We start from the raw sequence: 16,884 nt of genomic DNA, 5'->3' as shown, positions 1-16,884 counted from the left end.
AACAACGCAGAGGTCTTCAATGTTCAGGTCTTTCTGGAAAGACTGGGAGGCTCCAGGTCCGGAGACCAGATCTTCCTGAGAAATTTCATGGTGGGCTGTGGGCTGAGGTAATGAACACCCGTCCCTCCCTGTCTCTCTCAACCTCTCACGCACGCACGCACGCACCACACACAGGCACGCATGCGCGCAAGCACATACATCCACGGGCGCATGCGTGCCTGCATGGGTACAAACACACATGCTTTCTCTCACGTTTCTTACGCACATCCCTACCTAGTCGCATCAAAGCTGACTGCTCAGGTTCTTTGCTGCTTCTGTTTACCTTTCCTTGGTTCACACCGCTTCCCAGGGCTTTAAGAACAAGGCAGGGACAGAGCTCTTTTCCTCAGCTAGTGACTGCTAAAATGCCCCTCGGAAGTTACAGTTGTTTTCAGTCTTGGACAGTGAACGTTCCCATTTCATGGAACAAACCTATACTCTACTTACAGTTCTGTCCAGGGACCTGAGCTCATCCTGGCTCTGTGCGTACCATGGCCCTCTCACTGGCTTCAAATGATTCCTCTACCTGGTTCTTATTCTCGCTTAACCTTTCCCAGGACTCTTCAAAATGGCAGCTTCCCAGCAGCCTTAGTGGCTATTTGCAAATGAGTTGCTGACCCTGTTCCATCCTTCCTTGGAGATTGATCTAACCAGTCCCACCTGGTCCCCTTAGGTGTTCGAGTTATCTGGACTAGTCTTAGAAACTGCCTCTGAAAACTAGATGTTCGGGAGTCCAGATCCAAAATAATAATTCGTCTTATCACATTGGGAATGATTCCCAGGAAGGAAAAAACAGGCATAGCTCTGTGGCTATGTAGTTTTAAGGTGACCTATAGCAGTTCAACACCTTAACCACAGTTCATTATTCATTTTTGAAAATGTGCTGTTTACCAAAAGTTTTAGACTATCACTTAGAGAAAACTGACAAATTTTTTTTTAAATACATTCTTATTATTTTTGAAGGGAGACAAAAGTAAATAATTTTATGAAACAAGGAATATATGTAGCAACAAGCTACTAATGTGACTGAGACTTGCTAGGAACAGAATCCCAGAGGACCTGGCAAGGAATTACACTCCCTCAAGGGTAAATCTCAAAGGCATACTGGGCAGGCAGTGAGGTAAAGGGCCTGAGCTGAAGCCAATTAGTGCTCAATAAACAAACGGGAGCCTTTTGCTTTCTGCCCAATTTCAGTCCCGCCTTCCAAGCAGCTTGGGTGATGAGTTCTTAAGGGAAAAAAAAAAGTTCAAATTCCCAGTTTACAAAGTGGATTCTATGTGATTTGTGCAAGAACAGCGTGTGTTTTGTTCTGTTCTGTGTCAAAGCTTCTGAATGGCAATTTCAGAAAAATGTGCTGAGTCATGAATCCCTAAGGATGAAAGATTTTCAGAAGAACATGCTTGGGGGAGGGCAAAAACTGTGACAGTTGTACAAGTTGTAGATAACAGAAGGCTTATTCTCCTAAATGAGACCCTTCAGTACAAACATTTACCCCACTCCTATGCCCAGGAATACTCGATACTTGCCCCAGTACTTAGAAGCCACACACTCAAGAGTAAGGACTATAACAGAAACAATAATAGATAATACTTATGAACATCGGCCAGTTATACATATAGGGGGATGGGCTTTCAGAGGTTAAATAATTTGCTCACAATCACCCAGCCACAGGAACTGGAATCACAACCTTAATAAGTATGTACACCATCTTTCCAATTATCCATGTATGATTTATAGATCTTGGATATTTAACTGATTGTGGTTAAACTGTTTACTCAAAGAGGCATTTTACTGACATTCTTCAGACACAATTGACGGTAGCACAAAAGGTCCCATGATTCTTACTAACAAAAGAGAAATTGTACAGCACTGTTCATGTAAATTGTGTATTTTACATGTTCAATATAATACTCTGTCCAAGTCAAAGAAAAAAGGAGCCATTCTTTTATTCAAAACAAAGTTCTTCATTTCCCGTAACATCCTGGGTTGAGATAATCCTACGATGATTGCTAGAAGTTGAGGCTATCTCAGGTCACAGGACTTTTCAGCCAGCACAAGAAAACTATCCTGCTCGATCATGACCTCTGGAACTCCTGATTCTTGGGCTTGTTCCTCATGAGGCCTTTAAAAGATGGTAGCTGAAACTTCTCCTCTGAAGACCTAGTCACCCTAGAGAAAATTAGATCATCAACTGGCTCCTAGGAGGCTCATGAGAGAGAGAGAGAGAGAGGAAGGAAGCAGAAAGGAGAATGAGGAGCTGTTTAAGTCAGGGAAGAGGGTCCCTAACAAACTTTCTTATTTCATACATTTCCCAAAATCAACCCTAGGCACTTGAACTGTCAGGAAATATCTTCTGAGTCACAAAAGAAAGATCATATTCTAATCAATAAAATTTTATTAAATGGTGTTTTTAAATACTCAGGAAATAAGCAAGTCATGAATAGTTGTCTTCATAAACATGATTCATCTATTCACTACAGGACTGGCTTTGCAGCAATCTTCCCAACTAGGCCCTATTATCCTAGCCATGTTAGAAATCAAAGGGCTTGCTAGAAATATTTCTCATTTTGCTTTTGGAAATGACTTCTGTACATCGTTTATACCATGACAACTATGTTTTATACCATACAAAGAGGGTCAGAATCCCCATGTCACAGGGCTATTATGAGGGATGAATAACATAATGTGCTTGGAACATACCAAGAATTCCATTAAGGATTAGCAAGATCAATATTAAGAATTCCAAAGGGGAGTCCATCCCCCTTTCCTCAAAAGGATTCTGTAGGAATGACATTTTAGCTTTTTTGGAAACTAATGGTCAAAATAATTTTGTTGTTCAGTTGCTAAGTCCATATCCAACTCTTTGCAACCCCAGGGACTGCAGCATGCCAGGCTTCCTTGTCCTTTACTCCTCCTGGAGTTTGCTCAAACTCACATCCACTGAGTCAGTGATGTCATCCAACCATCTCATCCTCTGGATCCCCTTCTCCTCCTGCCCTCAGTCTTCCCCAGCATCAGGATCTTTTCCAGTGAGTCAGCTCTTCCCATCAAGTGGCTAAAGTATTGGAGCTTCAGCTTCAGCATCAGTCCTTCCAATGAATATTCAGGGTTGATGTCCTTTAGGATTGACTAGTTTGATCTCCATGCAGTCCAAGGGACTCTCAAGAGTTTTCTCCAGAACCATAGTTCAAAAGCATCAATTCTTCAGCACTCACCCTTCTTTATGGTCCAACTCTCACATCTGTACATGACTACTGGAAAAATCATGCTTTGACTATATAGAAGTCAAAGTGAGGGTCAAAGTCACCAATTTTGGCAAAGTGACCTCTCTGCTTTTTAATATACTGTCTAGGTTTGTCATAGCTTTTCTGCCAAGGAGCAAGCATCTTTTAATATCATGGCTGCAGTCACTGTCCACAGTGATTTTGGAGCTCACGAAAATAAAGTCTGCTGCTGTTTCAACTTTTTCCCCATCTATTAGCCATGAAGTGATTTTGAATATGCTAATAATATCTAAATCACCAGATTCTGGATCTGAAGTGAAATCAGAGAATTCTTATTTTTACATTCAAGTGTGACTGTAATTCAGTGCTGGAGGTATGGCGGCTAAGAAGAGAAAAAGCAACCACACTGATGAAAAACAAACAAAAAAAATTTATTGTAACTTAAAATTTATTCCCAAGACAATGGATAATCCACACATTGGATGATATTAGTAGACATGGTGAAGATGCATTTGGACAGGTATCAACGTTGATGAATGTGGGGATGGCATAAAAGTTTAAAAAAAATAAAAAAAGTTATAGGATTTCCTGAACATGATATTGGCAAAAAAGAACTTTTATCACAAAAACATTTCAGTTAATTTTTTTTGAATGTTGCTTATTTTACTTACTACCCTGATAGTGACTAAAGAATGAGGTACAGAAAACCTTCCAGAAGTCGGAATATGGAGCAGAAGTCCAAGGCGCTTTGGAGCCCCATGATTGGGTTATTGAGTAGGATTCACTCAGGTATGAAGTTCCCCACAACTCCAGGTTTCCTGCCTAGAAGAGCACTATTTACTGACCTCACTGAGGTTTTGTGGGGATTCAAGCTTATAAAGTGCTTCAGGTGCCTTTGAAGAAAGGCAACATAGACGTATAAAATAACCTTACCTATTTCAAAAGAAATGAAAAGACAATTTTGGCACAATGGGCAGAGTGCTTCCTATTTAAAGAACTAAACTTGGCTGTTTATTAAAAAATCCTAACCTCAATGGTTTACTGGTTTTATTTTTTTAAGAGAAAAAAATGTTTCTCTATTGCCAGTCTTACAACAGTCATTCTCAAGTCAGGCTGTGCTCTCAGAATCACTTGAAGAGTTCATTAAAAATATAGATGCTTAGCCCACAGCCTAGACGTACATAATTAAAATCTCTACCAGTGATACTCAAACAAGTACATTTTAAAAAGGATCTATAGAAAACTCTGTTGCATAGCAAAGTTTAAAAAAACATTTCTTTAGAAAAACGTCAATTTATCAAATGCTGATTTTCTTCCTAGAATATTTTTCTTACAATTGAATAAAGTTGGGTGAGGGTATCAGTATCTTGTTGCCCCTTTCCCTTGACACAGAGCACAATGCTCACATGCATGCACGCACAGACACCACACACTTTTTAGTTATACCCTTGAATTAAAATTGGATAGCAGTAAAATCTGATAGCTGCAAATAAACGCCTCACTGAGAAGATATGCAAAGACTGGCAATTCATCCCCACTGTGCCCAAAGCAAATGGATGTTTCCCATTTGCCGGAATGGAATGCTTTAAATATGCATTTCCAATTTGGAAACAGGTAAAGTCAGCACTTCTTGGGAAACGTCACTGAGTGGCTGCTGACAAAAGTGAGCGAGGTTCCAGCGACCAACCAGGAAGAAAGGCTATGGTGACTACCCCTTTGTTTGGAGACTGCCTGGATCTCAGCAAACACCTTAGGAATGGAAAGGACATGTCCTTGGTGGGCACCAAACATGCGGGCGCTTCATCAAGGTAAACAGAATCATGAAAATGGGGGATGGTAATTTAAAAATCATGTTTTTAAAAAATGACCAGTTTGTGCCATGGCAATTCTTAACGCTGTTTTAGGAACCACTTTCATTTCCTGACTGGCTCGAAGTCTTCTATGTACTAGTGAGTCTAACAGAGAGAAGAGAGTGTTTTAGTCCCTGGCGGCCTTCACACATAACTCATCACACTGCTTACATCAGTTTTAAAATAGCCAGAGTCTCCTCTGGCTGCCCTGCAAAGGAACTAATGGAGTCGGCAGAGAAATGATATTTCTTTACACAGAGAAAGCCTTCTGAGGCTGGCCAAAATGTTCACAATGTCCAGAACTCATGAATAATAGTAAAACAGAGTTGTCCAACTTTTTGGAAAAAGGGAGGAAAAAAGAAAAAATATAGGAGATCGAGTCTACATATATAGTACATAAAGGATATGTAAAAAAAAATCATTCAGATCAGACACAGTGAAATTCTGCTGTGTGAAAACAGTCTTTAGCGCCTTCCAATATTCCTCTAAACATTAGAGGAATTAGAGGCGACTTTGTATAAAAAGGTTGTCGGAGCTGGCTTGGGGAGTTGCTTTTTGCGTGTATCCCAGGAAGGCAAGGCTGCCAGCAGCAGAATAAAACCTCCCAGCAGGACGCAGAGGCCACTAAAATAAAATGCAATGTCATAGGTCTGGGTCCAGTCATAAAACCAACCTGAAAAGAGAGTAAGAAAAGAGTGAGTTTGATAGACATAGTATATACAGGAATACTCTAATCTCATCAGTTTATATACAGTTCATGGGACTGACATATACACACTACTATATATATAGAATAGATATCTAATAAGAACCTACTTAATAGCACAGGGAACTCTAATCAATACTCTGTAACGACTTACATGGGAAAAGAATCTAAGAAATAAGTAGATATATGTATATGTATAACTGACTCACTTTGCTGTACAGCAGAAACTAACACAATAGTGTAAGTCAACTATAACCTAATAAAAAAGTTAATTAAAAAATTTATATACAGTTTGGATTAGGATATAAATTACCCAGTTCTACTCCCAAAGTGGCCTAATGGGAGTTAGAGGAGAATTTCTTAAATAATTGGACAAGACTAAGCAGGCACTTTGGGTTTCTCCCAAACGAAGAATAAACACAAATTCCTGAGCAAGTGTATTGGCTTTTCCAACTACAGCAAAGTGATTCTGAATAAATCATGATCAAGAGGCATTCCAAGCAGATTTATTTTGTATAAATATGTGCTATTATTACAAAAGCAATCCCTATATTCAGAAACATTGCAAAGAAGAACAGTAAAATGGGCTTGCTGCTGCTGCTGCTGCTAAGTCACTTCAGTTGTGTCCGACTCTGTGCGACCCCATAGACAGCAGCCCACCAGGCTCCCCCGTCCCTGGGATTCTCCAGGCAAGAACACTGGAGTGGGTTGCCATTTCCTTCTCCAATGCATGAAAGTGAAAAGTGAAAGTGAAGTAGCTCAGTTGTGTCCGACTCTTAGCGATCCCATGGACTGCAGCCTTCCAGGCTCCTCTGTCCATGGGATTTTCCAGGCAAGAGTACTGGAGTGGGGTGCTATTGCCTTCTCTGAAAATGGGCTTACTGTAAGATAAATATCTTACCAACAATTGGTGGTCCAAGGCTATTTCCAAGTCCAGCAAAGAACATTAATATCCCATAGGCGTGGGCTAATTTTTCAATTCCCACTGTCTTCGTGGTCACATAAGGAAAGATGGACCAATTACCAGTAAGAAACCCTAGGATCCCAGAAAGTAGTGCCAACGTAACATAACTTTTGGCAAATGGAATTGCACACAAGGCCAGGCTCATGATTATTAAGGTAGCTACATAAAGATATAAGGTATTAATCCACTTGAAGTCAGCCAGTATCCCTAAAATGAGTTTACCAACTGCTGTCATAATGCCAATAATAGAAATAAGAGGCATAATAAACTCCTCTTCTTTCACATTTGAACTTCTTGCCACATCTTCCATAAGTAACGAAGGTGGAAACCCTCCGATGTCAAAGAGAAAGATGGCAATGAAGAGTGCTGAAAATACTTTGTTTTTAAAAAGAGCCACAGTTTCTCCACAATAGTTTTTATATAACTGCCATTTCCTCTTGGCAAGCTGTTTGCAGAAATATGTCCGTTCTGCAACTTTCTTCTTGTACGTTTCAGTCTCTTTTATGTGTACCACTGTTGCTGGGTTTTTGTGGAGCAGACTCTCTGATTTGCAGTCGCCATTGGCTAAGATGTTCTTGCATGTTTCCTCCCCACTGTAGCTCTTTTCAAGCATGTTTATGTTTTCTTCTGGGTCCTTTTCTTTTTCTTTGTAAATCGAGTACCTATCTGGTACATTTTCCAGAGCTGTTTTCTCAGGTAAAGGGAAATCAGAGGACTGGAGGGGTCTCATCAGACTGCCACAGGCTAATATATTTAAAGCTAAAGCACCCACAATCAGCAGGCATCCATCCAGTCCATAGAACTCAATCAACAGTCTCTGCAAAGCAGCATATATAAAAAGTCCAACACTTGAACCTAAAAAGGAAATGGGAACTGTTTAATCTTAACCTCTTATCATCGGGACTCTCAGAACAAGCATTATTAGTACTACAGTTCAATTTCTCTGTCACACTGGCATTCATGAGTGTGCCTTCATGTTAAAATCACAACAAGAAAACTGAAGATGATGACGATGATGACCTCAACAACAGTAACACTGATAGATCTATTTTTAAAATTAGCATTTGCAGTTCAGACACTGTGTTAAATACTTTACATGGCACAATAATGTTTCCTTACAATAATCCTATTGGGTGCATGTGAGTGCCTGTGTTTGCTCAGTCATATCTGACTCTCTGTGACTGTAAACTGTAGCCTGCCAGGCTCCTCTGTCCATGGAAGTTTTCAGACAAGAACACTGGAGTGGGTTGTCATTTCCTTCTCCAGGGGAATCTTCCCACTCAGGGATCAAACCCACATCTCTTGTGTCTCCTGCATTGTCAGGTGGGTTCTTCACCTCTAGCGCCACTTGGGAAGCCCCTCCTGTTGGGTATGTCCTATTATTATTCCCAGTGTACACTTGAAGTGACCTCAGGCTAGAAAGGTTGAGAAATTTGCCACAGCTCAGAAAGCTACAAGTGGCATAAGTAGCATTTGCATTCAGTCTGACCCCAGGAACCTATGTTCTTAACAAATACGTTATACAACTACATTTTTAGTACTTACAGGCTCCATGCTTTATATGTATTCCTTTTGGAAAAGAAGAGTTTTCATATTTTATTTTTTGAGATGAAGAATATATTAATTTTTAAGTTGTAGGATATTTATAGTGGTTTGATAACTCAAGTGTGTTAGTCACTCAATCATGTCCAACTCTTTGCGAACCCATGGACTGTAGCCTGCCAGGTTCCTCTGTCCATGGCATTCTTGAGGCAAGAATACTGGAGTGGGTTGCAATTTCCTTCTCCAGAGGATCTTCCCAACCCAGGGATCGAACCTGGGTCTCCTGCATTGCAGACTAGTTCTTTACCATTTGAGACACAAGGAAAGCTCAAATCCATTGCTAATCATCAGAATGAATGATTGATATTAATAAACTATGAGAAAGTAAAGTGAACTTCGATAGGATATTAAAATTACAAAGTATGCCTGCTTGCACACTTGTGCAACACTGTAAATACACCACATTTTAGTAGATCACACAAACCACACTGGAATGGCAAATTACATCAGCCCAATTAATTTGAAGTGTTCTTATCTGGTTCTGATTTCAGCTGTTGATTGACTATTTTAAAATTTAAATATCACTGAGAAATGTCAACTCAAAAAAAAATAGGAAAGAAACTGATCTGTAATTAAAAAAAAAGAAAGTGATCTGTAATTAAAAAAAAAATAGTCTAAAGACGTTAATCTACACCAAATTACATCATAATCCCAACAGGATGCCAAGCTTATTGTAAAAATTACAAATAACCAAATGACTCTTAGAATTATTAAAAAAAAATTTGATACCACAGTTGTCCATTCCTAACATATTTAAAATTAACACCTTTATCCCCAAAGAAAAAAACTTTGCTTACAAACATTAATCAGTAGTTCACATTAGTGTAAGGACAGTTAATACAGTGTCCTTTTGTGGCTACTTAGGACATCTCCCTGTGCTGACTATTAAGCAATAAAAGCAGACAAGTTGAATCCTTCCTTATCTTTTTAAAAGTGGCACATACTTCAAAGGTTAAAAGCACTTCAGAAAACAAATGGAAAGAACTGAAAAGAGGACTACATTTCATGCACTTCCATAGTGCATTAGCATCCATTTACTATTAATTCATGTTTTCTCTAACATCATTTCTTTGTAGAAGTTCTAACAAAGTGTCATAATTACTTTAAAATATTCTTGATGTTTTGAAAGTTAAATATTTTGATCTTGAGAAAGTAAACAATTCCCCACTGCTCACCAACTAAGTTTATCTATCAACATTATGAAATATTAAGGGAATCATATCAAATCCCTTCAATAGGTGGTTTATCAAAAGCCTATGATATGCTAAGTGTACGATAGGGCACCAAAATAAAATTCCACTTTGGACACTAGTGTTTTCAGCCCACATGCCATGAAAATGTAGTCATGGCTTAGGAAGATACGGCAGCGAATACTCTGGTGGACCAGTGGTTAGGACTCCATGATCCCACTGTCAAGGGCCTGGGATCAATCCTTCGTCGGGGAACTAAGATCTCACAAGCCATGTGGCACAGCCAAAAGACAAAATGCAGAAATTCTTTCAGGGCAATGAAGAGTAACTAGAGCTCTCTTGTGGAACTGTGTAAACTGTAAAACTATAAATTTTAATCTTTAAAAAGAAAATCCCAATTTTAAAATCATCAATGTAAAGGAAAAAGTGAAATAAAGCACTAATTATGCTTCTATGCATGTCTATAGAATACATGATCACAAAGGCAAAATATGAATTTGATGTTCAGGGAACCTGAAATGGTAAGATATACACCTACATCTTGATGAACTCTTCTTCAAGACCAGGGGTCAATAGACTTTTTCTATAAAAGGGCTAGAGAGGAAATCATTAACTCACAGTGGGCCATCCAAGCTCTGTCACAAATGCTCAACTCTGCCCTTGAAACATGAAACGGCCAGAGAAGAATCATGAAGGAATGAGTATGACTGTGTTTCAATAAAGCTTTATTTATAGACACTGAAATTTTAATTTTACATAATTTTCATGTGCCATGAAATATTCTTTTGATTTTTTTTCAACCAATCAAAAGTGTAAAAACCATTCTTTATGCAGGACCTGTCCAAAAAACACTTAGTAGATCAGACGCTAGTTTATCAATCCCTGTTCACCAGGGAGTAAGACTATTCCCAACATGTCCATTTTATGCCCATGATTCTTTATTTCATCTAGGTCACAATATTTAAACTAAGTCACATTAATTCAGTTATTTTGATTTGGGGTTCTTTTTCAATTGTTAAAAATTTCTACTGTGAGTTTTATTTTTCTTGTCACCTCTTTCACTGATGGTAGATACTATAAACTGAATGTTTGTGTCTCTCCAAAATTTGTAAGTTGAAATCTTAACCCCCAACATGATGGAATTAGTAGGTACAGCCTTTGGGAGGTGATTAGGTCAAAGGGTGATGCCCCCGTGAATGGAATGAATGCACTTATTAAAGAGAACCCCAGAGAGCTCCCTCTTCTGTAATATGAGGACAAAGGAAGAAGATGACAGTCTGCAACCTAGGAGAAGGCTCTCACCAGAACCCAACCCAGCTAACCCTGACACCCTGATCTCAGACTTCCAGTCTCAGAACTCTGAGACGTACATTTCTGTTGTTTATAAACCACTCAGTCTAAGATACTTTAGAGCAGCCTGAACAGACTAAGACAGTGGATTCATACTTCTCCCTGATTTCTGCCTCACCTGGCTTCCTATGTGTTGCAACTGAAAACTCCCTAATTCTGCCAAACCTGGATTGTCCACAGTCAGTCCATTTTGGTTCAGTGTGCTAAGGTCCAGGCCCTTATGGTTTCCTCTTTAGACGGAATTGAAAGCAAGAGCAATTCTCTCAGCATATGATTTCTAACACCTTCATCCCAGATAAATCTGGATGTTAAGGGAAACCTAGGTGATAGTTTTAATAGCTAACACTTTTACAGCCCTTGCCATGTGCCTTATGCATATGTTCCTTTCATATTCCTAATACCCCAGTGGGATGGTGTATGCTCAAGCCACTCAAAGTGGCTGCTCTCTTGCTCTCTGTACATCCCCTGCTTGACCAGCGCCTGCTTCACTTATACCTACTCACATGTCACTGGGTTCTTTCTTCAGTCATGAAGCTGGGCCAATACAGGCTGTACAGGGTGGAGTCCAAAAGATGGAAACTATTATTATCCTCATTTTATAGTTCAGAAAACTGAGGCATAACAGTTAATTTCACAGAACAGTTAGGTAACTTGTCTGTCACCAGGCAGCTACTGAGTGATAGAGGATTCAAAACCAAGTGATTTGGCCTCAGGGTCTGGGTTTGTCACTACATTACAGTGACTTTACCAAAAAAAAAAAAAAAAAAACAGTATAGGTGGGACTTCCCTGGTGGCCCAGTGGTTAAGAGTCCAAACTCCCAATGCTGGGGGGCACAGGTTTGATCCCTAGTTAGGGAAGATCCCGCATGCTGCATGGCCAAAAAAAAATACAGTATAGGTAAGACCTATTGTCCTTTAAGGTGCCATGCCTATCTCACAGTTCTCCCCACACTTGTGGAAGATGCTGTCAGTTCTTTAGACTGCTAATGAACCGCTCTGGATTCTCCATCTTTTTGTTTTTTCTCTTTCTTCTCTCAGTTCTACCTTAACCATGCCCTCAGACCCTGGTCCTCTCTCCTCCTGGGCCATGATTCACATTTCGTACCTGGTAAAGCTTTCTTAAACCACCTCGGGTAAATATCCAGCTTAATTTAATCTGATCTGGAGTCACTTTGCTGCACTGGCCTCAGGAACAAAACATTAGTTTGGATCCTGCTGCCAGATACACTACTGAAGTAATTCAGCTTATCGGAACGTCTGACCTCTCAGGAATAGCCACCCATTAGCAAGTAGCAATGTAAACGTACAAGTTTCAGTAAGCCTGGACATTTTATCTCCTAAACAAACTCATAAAATATTGGCCACAGAAATTTTGATAAGTTCTCTAAATGGCTTAGGAAAAAAATACATCTGAAAAATAAAACACCACTCAAAAATATCAGAGACTTGATGTCCAGAAGGTTTTATACTTACACGCCGCCCCCCCACCCAGTGATGGTCTTGATTATTAAAGGAATAATAAGGATAAACAGTCTGTCATTTGGATATGCACATAGACTAGTTGGATGTATTCACAAATCACTACTTTAGAAAAACTAAGTTCCACAATATATGAAGTCGGAGAGGTATCAGCATTGGTCTTCTTGACAGTCACCTAAAGGATCTCCATTTTCCTTTCATTTCTCCTGTCTTTCTCAGGGTTCAGGTGCTTTACTTAAGTGCTCTCTGCTTCTTTTAGCAAGGCTCTCACCAGGATGTGATTCTCAAACTATTGGACCCATAAGTTTTCTTTTCTTATGTTATATTGGACATCTAATGCCCCAGCTTTTTTTATATATGTATCTTTAGGGTGTTTTGAAAGCTACACCCATATTTACAGTGGAAAATAATTTCCTTCTAGGATTAGAGTAAACAAAAAAAAAAAAGTTGTGCTCCTGAGTGGTAGCTGTGGGGTGGTTGGTTAAACCTATCTGTGCTTGGTAACTTTCAACTTTGATTACAAGGCTGAAGAGCGGCAGTGCTGTACTTATATTGAAAATGTACCTGTTGAAATCAGGCCAAGGGCAAGGCCACGACGGCTGTCAAAATACTGGCACGTGATGGTCACCGTTGCAGTATATAATAAACCACATCCAAGACCTACACACAAGAAGACATTGCATAAATTAAGACAGACTATATTATTTCAATGCAAGAAACAAAGAAGGGTAATTAAATAACTCTGAGAGAAACAAGTGTTGTACATTAACACATGTATATGGAATCTAGAGAATTGGTACTGATGAACCAATGCGCAGGGAGGGAAAAGAGATGGAGATGTAAAGAACAGACCTGTGTTTGAACACCGACAAGGGGTGGGGAGGGTGGGAGGGTGGGATGAATGGATAGATTAGTATTGATGTATATATACTACCAATAGATAGCTAATGGGACGCTGTTATATACCACAGGAGCTCAGCTCAACGCTCTGCGATGATCTAGATGGGTGGGATGGGGGGAGGTGGGAGGGAGGCTTAAGAGGAGGGGATATATATGTAATTCTATATATCTTATATAGAATTCTATATATCTATATATCTTAAGTGAGGGGGATATATACATATGGCTGACTCACACTGTTGTATAGCAAAAACTAACACAACATTGTAAAGCAATTATACTCCAATAAAAAATGTATTTGTAAAATAAATAAATAACTCTAATAGGACATTCTGCTACTGATTGGCTAAAACTCTTCAAAGTGTGTATTCCCAGATCCCTCTGATGTTAGCGGTGCAGCTCCAATGAACACATTTTGGCCAGCCTCGATTTTCACTCCCACCCACCCTTAAGGTCAGGGTCAAAAAAAATCCAATTTCTAAAGCACAAAGGAGTAATGTAAATTTAATTTAAGACATATGGAGAGATAAAGAAAATGGTTAAATCACACACCCAATAGCAAAATTTAACCAAAATTCTCCATTAACTATCTCTCTCTGGCTCTCTTCCACATAATTACCCTCAACTCTGTGTTCTTCCTCCTCTAAGTCCTCTAAACAATTTTATAAAATCCCCTTCATCATTCCAAGCTCTTTCACTAGACTTCACAGCTTGGCACATCCAGTCTACAAAACAAAGGCTTTCTGGGGCTCTCAGATCATCCCATCACTGTAAAGTGTGTATTTGTAAGTTTTAATCTTTTACAGATGCAAATTGTTTTATATAGGAATAAAACGTCACGTCTTTAGTTTAAAATCTCTTTGAAAAAAAGAGGAAGAAAATATAATAATATATTAACAGCAGTTACATTTAAGAGGTGATCATATGGTTCCTTGCTATACTATTCTTTATTTCTCTGTGAATTTGAAATTCTTTTATGGTTAGGAAAAAAATACCTTACAATCCAATATCCCTTTCTTTAGACCCTAGGGCAATATTTAAGGCTTTTGTCTGTTAGCTTAATCTTTTTCTCCCTATTAAGGATCTAATAACCCCAGTTTTGGTTTCCATAAAGCATTCCTCTGACTTCTAACTTATAACATGTGCCTTCTTTCTGCAATATCATCTGTTCTTGAGGGTCACTCTATAAACAACATAAAAGCCATTGTCTAAAAACTAATTTTAACCATGACTCATTAGGTGAGTTATTAAAGTCATTTTCATTACTTTCAATTGTCACCTGGACTATGATTAGAAAGAATACATGGGTTTAACAAATATGCTGCATAAACATTTTATGAAATTAGCACTTAAGACAACTCAAGACTCAGATGATCATCTGTGACTGTATTAAAAAGTACTCTTAAAGAAACAAGGTAGACTAAAATAATTACACTTTAAATATTATTAAATTTTTCAAATACAGCACCCTTTTGCCTGATTTAAGGGAACAGATACTGTATCTCATAAATTAAAACATGAGTTGGATTGACTTATATACTTATCACTATCACATATAATATACTTCAATAAAATAAGACCTGTTCCTGAACAATCAATTTTGTGAAACCAAAAAAACGCCACCCTTAATTAAAATTGTAATTCAAAAAGTTTTGGAGAGGGAATGAATTTACTTTTGGGTAATCTGGTTGTCAGGGCTCCATAAAAAGGACATTTCTGTTTGCCAATGCAGAAAAGTTAAAACAGTAACTTTTAAATGTTTTCCCTTAGACTAAAAAGAAAGAAATTTTTAAAAGTTATGTCAAGGTCATGGGTTTCAGATAAGATCACTTCACTTTTTTTTAATGTAGCAGAAATTTTAAATGCCTTTTCTCTAAACTTTTTAAAACACAGAAGGTGACAGGACACTTTCCCAGATCAGGATTAGGATGGAAATAGATGGGGAAACAGTGGAAACAGTGTCAGACTTCATTTTGGGGGGCTCCAAAATCACTGCAGATGGTGACTGCAGCCATGAAATTAAAAGACGCTTACTCCTTGGAAGAAAAGTTATGACCAACCTAGACAGCATATTCAAAAGCAGAGACATTACTTTGCTGACTAAGGTCCATCTAGTCAAGGCTATGGTTCTTCCAGTGGTCAGGTATGGATGTGAGAGTTGGACTGTGAAGAAGGCTGAGCACTGAAGAATTGATGCTTTTCAACTGTGGTGTTGGAGAAGACTCTTGAGAGTCCCTTGGACTGCAAGGAGATCCAACCAGTCTATTCTGAACAAGATCAGCCCTGGGATTTCTTTGGAAGGAATGGTGCTAAAGCTGAAACTCCAGTACTTTGGCCACCTGATGGGAAGAGTTGACTCATTGGAAAAGACTCTGATGCTGGGAGGGATTGGGGGCAGAAGGAGAAGGGGACGACCCAGGAAGAGATGGCTGGATGGCATCACTGACTCGATGGACATGAGTCTGAGTGAACTCCGGGAGTTGGTGATAGACAGGGAGGCCTGGCGTGCTGCGATTCATGGGGTCACAAAGAGTCGGACACGACTGAGCGACTGAACTGAATTGAACTGAAACCATCAGTTATTAAGGAGATAGACCTCAAGGTCTTTCTCAGAGTGCATGAAGTCAGAACTATTTTCATAATGATACTATCATATTTTCAGCTTTTTTTCCACTCTGTTCACATTTATGCTATTGGTACAAAAGAGATGGTGAGTAAAACTGGAAGAGCCTTAGTACAAATCAAGGTATTGGTACCCAGCTTCTTATCTTATATGCTTCATAACCACTCATTCACAGTAAAAATAAACAAAGAAAAAATTTTTAAATGCTTCATCTGAATTGCAACAATTGAGGCAGAAAAAGTAATTACTCAACTGTTTTAGTAGCCAGCTAAAGTAGCCAAATTTTCCATGTACCCCTGCATGTATTTGAAAGAATGTCTGATAGACAGACTATGGTTACTCAGACTTATATGTTGGGCATACATTTTCTTGAAAACAAGCAAGGACAATAACTGACAATAACGGTTACCAATGATAAAATTAGAATTTTCCAGTAAAAATTAGAATTTTTTGAAACTAGTATCTAACACCGTGATTTGACAGTTTCCCAAAACATAAATATTTTCTGATGAGCCTGTCAGGTACTTAGACTAGGCAACAGGAGTCCAGAATGGCGGTGGCTAAAAGACAAGGAAGAGAAAAGCCCGTGAAAATTGAACAAAGGAAGGTCGGAGGACGGGAGTGAGGACCTCAGGCAGACCAAACAACACCCCTGGCTAGCCCAATTTACACAGGGCAGGCCCAGGGGGAGAAAAAACATATAAAAAGAGGAGCCAAAGGGCTGGGGTTTCTCTCTCTCTCCTGCATGCTGGGGAACTCTTCTCTTTGCGTCTTCGGGTCAACATGCCCTCACACCTCAAGGATGGATTTTCCTGCTATTATCTAAATAAAATAGAGCTGTAACATGGAGCTGTAACACTAATTTGTCTAAGAGCTATAACACGGCCCATTTGAGGCCTGAGAGCTATAACACGGTCTGTCCAAGACCCGAGAGCTGTGACACGTCGAGGGCTTTAA

At 39.1% G+C, this 16,884-nt stretch overlaps 1 protein-coding gene across 1 annotated transcript in view; it reads right to left on the bottom strand.

Annotated features, from left to right (window-relative positions):
- Window positions 1-5,598: 5,598 nt before the first annotated feature.
- The window catches only part of SLC16A9 (solute carrier family 16 member 9), a 45,431-nt gene continuing 34,145 nt past the window's right edge, over window positions 5,599-16,884 (bottom strand). Inside the window, exons 3-5 of the mRNA XM_068983077.1 lie at window positions 12,969-13,064; window positions 6,721-7,638; window positions 5,599-5,786 (exon numbers count right to left, since the gene is read on the bottom strand). Coding sequence (XP_068839178.1) covers window positions 5,599-5,786; window positions 6,721-7,638; window positions 12,969-13,064 — 1,202 coding nt within the window. The remainder of the gene's footprint in view (window positions 5,787-6,720; window positions 7,639-12,968; window positions 13,065-16,884) is intronic.

The sequence above is a fragment of the Capricornis sumatraensis genome, chromosome 10, assembly GCF_032405125.1.
Source record: "Capricornis sumatraensis isolate serow.1 chromosome 10, serow.2, whole genome shotgun sequence".
In the NCBI taxonomy this organism is placed as follows: Eukaryota; Metazoa; Chordata; class Mammalia; order Artiodactyla; family Bovidae; genus Capricornis; species Capricornis sumatraensis.
This window is presented reverse-complemented; position numbering and strand designations above follow the sequence as displayed.